The sequence below is a fragment of the Cicer arietinum genome, chromosome 4 (assembly GCF_000331145.2).
Source record: "Cicer arietinum cultivar CDC Frontier isolate Library 1 chromosome 4, Cicar.CDCFrontier_v2.0, whole genome shotgun sequence".
Classification (NCBI taxonomy): Eukaryota; Viridiplantae; Streptophyta; class Magnoliopsida; order Fabales; family Fabaceae; genus Cicer; species Cicer arietinum.
Window position 1 is genome coordinate 26623497 of NC_021163.2, and position 6586 is coordinate 26630082.

A 6586-nucleotide genomic window follows, 5' to 3' on the forward strand; every position below is an offset into this window, starting at 1 on the left:
TTGTTAGCTAGAATTTAATTTAATTAATTAATATGATTATTCTTTGTCTTTCCATTCAAATGATGGGATTACCTCACTCTATACTTGAAAGGGTTATTACTCTATTACTATATTTTTTTGAAAGGGTTATTACTATTGTTTATTTTTTCTTTTCTTTCTTTGTCCAATATATTTCTTAATAATTTAAGAAGAAATTATTGAATTACATTATAGTTATTATTCCATTTTATTTTTGTGCTTCTTAGTGATCCTTTTGGTGTCATCAAAGATTGTTGAGAAAATGTGAGAAAAAAATACACAATAAGCAAAATAATTAATGGCCAACAATTTCAATTTTACTGATTATAGGTTTGATGCATAAAAGCTAAGTGTGGGACCACTTTTTTTGAGGGGTCATAATTCGTATACTCATCATACATGCACTTGAGTGGGACCCATTGCTTTTCTAACCCCTTCCTTTCTCTTTTTTGCTCTTCAACAATATGCTAAATATACAAATTCATAATAACAATATAGTACAAAAAATAATTTTTTTTTGAAATAAAAAATATGGTAAAATTGAAGATATACATGTAAGTATATTTTTCTAGAAAAATAGTGTGGACAAATAAATATTTAGCTTTGAAAGCATTAAAGTTGGTGGTGTTATGGTAGTTGGTTCTGTTTTCCTTGGCAATTTAATTGCTTTATCTTCAAACTCGGTCATCCAACCACAAAAAATACACAAATAAATTAAAATGAAAAAAAAAATATGGAAAAAATTACGAAAACGACAAGAAGATATTTATTGTGAAATGAGCAATAGGATCCCTCCACCCGCTCATTGTTCATCGTCGATCATCTTTTATATTATTATTAATTAATTATTAAATTATTATTAAACAAAAAAATTAATAGAGGAGACGTTTCCTCGTTTTGCAGCTGCTTGTGACTTCTTACATATCTCAATTACATTTTTCATATATTTCATATTTCATATATAAATATGTATATGAATATAATATTTTCTTAGCATAGACCATAGTTTTTCTTCACATCTCTCTCTTTTTCCTCTCTCTCCCCCCAAAAAAGGGTACTATCTTGTTGATCATAAGGGGGTTGCTTGGTTTAATCAAATGATTTGAAAAGGGAGAGTCAAATCATAACCAAGTTCTTTCAATCTATCTCATGTTTTTTTTATCTATTCATTCACAGGTACTTCTCCCCCAAAGAAAGATAAGAAGATAACAACATATTGATGAATATGTTCACTTTCACAAAATTTCAACACACACCCAGAATTTCAAATTTGAAAAAGATTCAATTTTTGATCCATAATTGAGTGTATATGAATTGAAGAAAGATGGGTTCTTTTTCCCTCTCTATCTTTTAACTCTTTTTAATTCATTTTCAGTTGAAGTGGAAATTGAAGAGCTTATTCCTCTTTGCAAGTTGAAGAGAGTGATAGAATTCCAAACATAGATAGATACATATATATAGGTGAGTTTAATTTAATTTGATGAATCTTTATATCTATATGTGTTGATGATGTTTACTTCTATTGATGTATCTTATAGCTATAACTGTAATAATAATAATTATTATTATTATTATTTTTGCTTTGGTTGGTGAAACTTTGTGTGCGTGTGTGTGCTTGTCTCTGTGTCTCTGTCCCAAAAGAAAGAAAAATAAATTTGTTTTATTTTTTATTTTTTTTATCATAGGTTTTGTGTCATTGTAATTGAAAATTCTCCTTTCTCTATTGTGCAGAGATGATAACAAAGCACGTGTACACTTCAATTTACATCACAGTCTGCAGGTACTACTACTGCTACTACTATATCTATTATCTACAATAATATCATTAAATTTCAATAAAAACTATAACATAGAAAAAGAAATTTCTTCTTACCCTTTTTTCTTAGTCTATAGTTCTCTTCCTCTTTCAATCTCTTTGTACTTCTCTTCTTTCTTGTCAAATCTCTTCCTTTTTTGTACCAAAAAAATAAAATTTCTTCCCTTTGTAAAAAGCCTCCTTGTGTGTCTCATCATTCCTTTCCCTTTTTAAGTCTCTAGAGTTCACCATGTGATTCAAAAAGAATTTGCACAAAGAAGAAACTAATTTCATCTATGTCTTAATTTGGAATTTATGAATACTTCTTATACACAATTCAATACCCAATAATATGTTATATATATTTTTTAAGAAAACAACTAAATCTTGATCTACTTTGTAACAATTCATTCATTCTTCTTCTTCTTCTTCACTAGGAATCTTATGTTACAACTATGAAATTAACTCAATTATTGAAAATTGATTCACAAATTACACACCAACCAGATTCACAAGGTTGAAAAGTTACAACTACCACATAATGTTTTGTGTATCTATCTATGTTGGTTAATTTATTTTATTTTATAATAATGTTGTATTAATTTTTTTTATCTAAGAATTTAATATTGTTTATGTACATGGAAATTAAGCCTTATAACACTAACTGGTAATTATTACTGTGTGCTATTTTTCTTTTCCAGAGTGAAGTAACAAAGCAAAATCAAAAATCAAAAGGAAAAAAGAAAATTGTTTATTTTTTTACACAAAAAAATTCAATGGCAACGTACTTTCATAATAATTCAGAAATTCAAGGAGGTTCAGCTGACGGCCTTCAAACTCTCATATTCATGAACCCATCAGGCTACATCAATTACTCCGACACGCCGCCGCAACAATCGCAACATGCCGGAAACCTCGTATTCCTCAACTCAGCCGCCAACACCTCAATTCATCAACAGAATCTCTCTCACGCGCCACCACAATTCGTGGGGGTCCCACTCACGGCAGAGCAATCAGTACAAGCCCATCACGACATATCCGCCTTGCATGGCTTCCCACCGCGCATGCAGTACAACATGTGGAACGCGGCGGATCCAAATTCAGCGGCGCGTGAGTCCACACGCGCTACTCAGGGACTGTCTTTGAGCTTGCACGCTCAGGGGTCGGGCGAGGAGGCGCGTGTTTCTAATGGTGGGTCGTGTTCCTCTGCTTCGAACGGTGTTTCGGGGATTCAGAGTGTGTTGTTGAGTTCGAAATATTTGAAGGCAACACAGGAATTACTTGATGAGGTTGTTAATGTTAATGGTGGAATAAAGGTTGAAATTTCGAAGAAGAGTTTTGAGAAAAATAAGGTTGTTGGTGAATCATCAACTGGTGTTAGTGGAGATGGTGGTTCTGTTGGTGGTGATGGAAGTGGGAAGCGTAGCTCTGAGTTATCAACAACTGAGAGACAAGAAATTCAGATGAAGAAAGCCAAGCTAATTAACATGCTTGATGAGGTAATTCATTTTTTTGTTAATTATTCTCTTCACCAAATTAGTTCCTATTAAAATAGTTAAATGGACACTTTTATTTAATGTGTTTTTATAAGAAAGAAAAAATACAATCAAATATATGATAGACAACAATTTAATAGAAAAAATAAATATGGATTTCTTCAATTAGTATGTTGGTTTTCAAATTAATGAATGAATGTGGTTTTTGGTATTATTGGTTTGAAGGTGGAGCAAAGGTACAGACAATATCACAACCAAATGCAGATGGTAATTTCCTCATTTGAGCAAGTTGCAGGGATTGGCTCAGCAAGAACCTACACTGCACTTGCACTACAAACAATATCCAAGCAATTTCGTTGCTTAAAAGATGCAATTACTGGCCAAATTAGAACAGCAAATAAGAGCTTAGGTGAAGATGATAGCTTTGGAGGCAAAATTGAAGGGTCAAGGCTTAAATATGTTGATCATCATCTAAGGCAACAAAGAGCAATTCAACAATTAGGAATGATCCATCATAATGCTTGGAGACCTCAAAGAGGATTGCCTGAAAGATCCGTTTCGGTTCTTCGGGCGTGGCTTTTTGAACACTTCCTTCACCCGTAAGTGCTAGTTAAACCATGATTTTAAATTGCGGTTGTATTGACTGTATTTGTTTGTATTTTGATGTAATATTAATGTTTGCAGCAGATCAACATCTTCCACCACATTTGCAATTTAAAAGTGTTTGAGGTTTAAAAATTGGAGACTAAATTTAGTTTTTACATTGTACGTATAATAAACTTTTCTACTAATGCAAAAAGAAATCATAGTCTTGAAATTTTAGATGAATATTTTAAAGTTGAAAAATGCTCTGCCTTTAGGTCAAATTTGTACTGAAATAGCTTGACTTTTGTTTCAGGTATCCCAAGGATTCAGACAAACAAATGCTTGCAAAACAAACAGGGCTTACTAGGAGCCAGGTAATCTACCTACTTTTTTATGTGTTGTTTTTTTTTCTTCTTTTATGATGAGTGCATATAATATATTCTCTGACACATATTTTTCAACACACTTCTTGTCATTGATTGAAATTCAAATGAATCCTTATAATTTAAAAACAAGTCTCACAAACTTTATAGTACAAGCAACATTTATTTGAATTTCAATCAATAAGAAAAAAATGTATTGAAGTATATTGATAACATTTATCCTATTTAATGATATTATGACTAAATCTTCAATTTAGTCGCTAAATTATCATTCTCCTAGTTTGGTCCCTGAACTATAAAAATATGATAATTAATTCTGAAACTCTATAGTTCATGAACCAAATAGTTTAAGGAGAAAATTGATGATTTATTGTTATATTATTGATCATGCTAACAACATTAGAAATGATACAGGTTTCAAATTGGTTCATAAATGCAAGAGTTAGACTTTGGAAGCCAATGGTGGAAGAAATGTACATGGAAGAAATGAAGGAGCAAGAGTTGAATGGTTCAGAGGACAACAAATCAAACAAGAGTACTGAAGAAGACCCTTCAACAAAAACAACACAAGACAGAGTTCCAACCTCAGAAACAGAATCTAAAAGAAGTTTCAATTCCAAACAAGACATAACCACCAAGAACCAAAACATTAATCCTATAGTTTCAATTGCAACACCAACAACATCACCAATTGGTAACAACAATGTTAGAAACAATTCGTCCTCAGGATTTAGCTTCATCGGTTCATCGTCGGAACTCGATGGAATAACAACAACACAAGGAAGTCCAAAGAGAACAAGGAACCATGAAATTCTTCAATCTCATCATAATAATGTTTTGAAGTCATCCAATGAAACAACAAATAATGGACAACAAATTGTTTCAATGAAATTTGTTGGTGGTGGTGATGAAAGAGAAAGTAGAGATGGTTATTGTTTCATGGGGAACCAAACTAATTTCATTGCTGGTTTTGGTCAATACCCAATGGAAGAAATTGGAAGATTTGATGAAGAAAATTTTACACCAAGGTTTTCAGGTAATAATAATAATAATGGTGTTTCACTCACTCTTGGTCTTCCACATCAAAGTTTTATGCCAAATGAGAATATTCAATTAGGAAGGAGATTGGAGATTAGTGAAAATAATGAGTTTGGTGCTTTAAACAATTCAAATTCTCACTCTTCAGCTGCATTTGAGAGTATCAACATGCAGAATCCAAAGAGGTTTGCTGCACAATTGTTGCCTGATTTTGTGGCATAAATAATAAGACATATTGAAGGGAGAGATAGTTGATATTGCATTGGAAAATGGATTCTCTGCGATAATTGTATCACGCAGTTTTTAATCTCGACTGTCTGATTTAAATCAATGATAGAGATTGTGATCTGAGTCTTCTGATATCAAATCATTGACAAGGGTTGATTATGTTGTGAATGAGAATCTGGGTCGTTGATTCTATTTCTCAATTGATTTCTTCAAATCTTTGTGTTTATCATGGGGAGTAGTTAAGTGTTGTAGTGTAAAGAATGAAGGAATTTTATTATTCTAGTATATAGGTTTATTATTATACCTTGCATAGAACCATTTGAGTTCTTAGATAGCGTAGGGATTTGAAAGTATATGGTTGAGGTTGTATATTATTTTTGTAAGTTTTGAAGGTGGGATATATAGATGGGGGTTTATATCATAAAGTTTCAATTGGTAAAGATAATAACAATATATCTTTGGTTGAGAGTATATGTTTTATGGTATTTTTTTGTTGCAAATACTTTATTGAAGAAGGTGAAACCAATTACCAAGTTGTTTTACTTTCCTTTTTTTATTTTGGAAACAATTAACTTTGATTCAATGGCTTAAATGAGTAAAGTCGAATTTTAAACTTAATTATGAATTAATCTAGAAAAATATGACCATGAAATAAGATTGAGTCTTGCATGGTTCTCAAAGGATTAATCGTGTAATATGACTCAAGTTCTTGCATGGTTCTCAAAGGATTAGTCGTGTAATATGAGTCAAAATATTGAAAGAGTATCAAGAAGATTGTTTATAGTTTGATCTTGTTGTTAACAAATTGTATCTCCTCCTTAACAATCTAACAACTGTAATTGGCTATAAAGGAAGTTATTTCATGGTTGTATCGAATAGTATCAGTTATTTAAAAATAATTTTAGAAAATTAGTATAACTCAAGTTACTAACATAAATAATTATTTTTTTACATATTAAAAAAAATGTCATTGAAATTTTTAACAAGTATGGAATTGAGGATCACATTCTTTTATGATATGAGTAATATAGGATAGAAAGAGT

At 31.2% G+C, this 6586-nt stretch overlaps 1 protein-coding gene across 2 annotated transcripts; it reads left to right on the forward strand.

The window, feature by feature from the left end:
- Positions 1-908: 908 nt before the first annotated feature.
- Positions 909-6014, forward strand: LOC101504165 (BEL1-like homeodomain protein 1). 2 transcript variants are annotated; one of them, XM_004497598.4, is made up of 7 exons: positions 909-1194; positions 1394-1479; positions 1750-1798; positions 2515-3312; positions 3535-3908; positions 4208-4268; positions 4692-6014. In XM_004497598.4, the coding sequence occupies exons 4-7, from the start codon at positions 2590-2592 to the stop codon at positions 5535-5537; spliced, it is 2004 nt and encodes a 667-aa protein (XP_004497655.1). In that variant the 5' UTR covers positions 909-1194; positions 1394-1479; positions 1750-1798; positions 2515-2589; the 3' UTR covers positions 5538-6014. The 2 variants fall into 2 exon arrangements, with proteins under 2 accessions (XP_004497655.1, XP_073223100.1); XM_073366999.1 differs by lacking the exon at positions 1750-1798.
- The last annotated feature ends 572 nt before the right edge of the window (positions 6015-6586 follow it).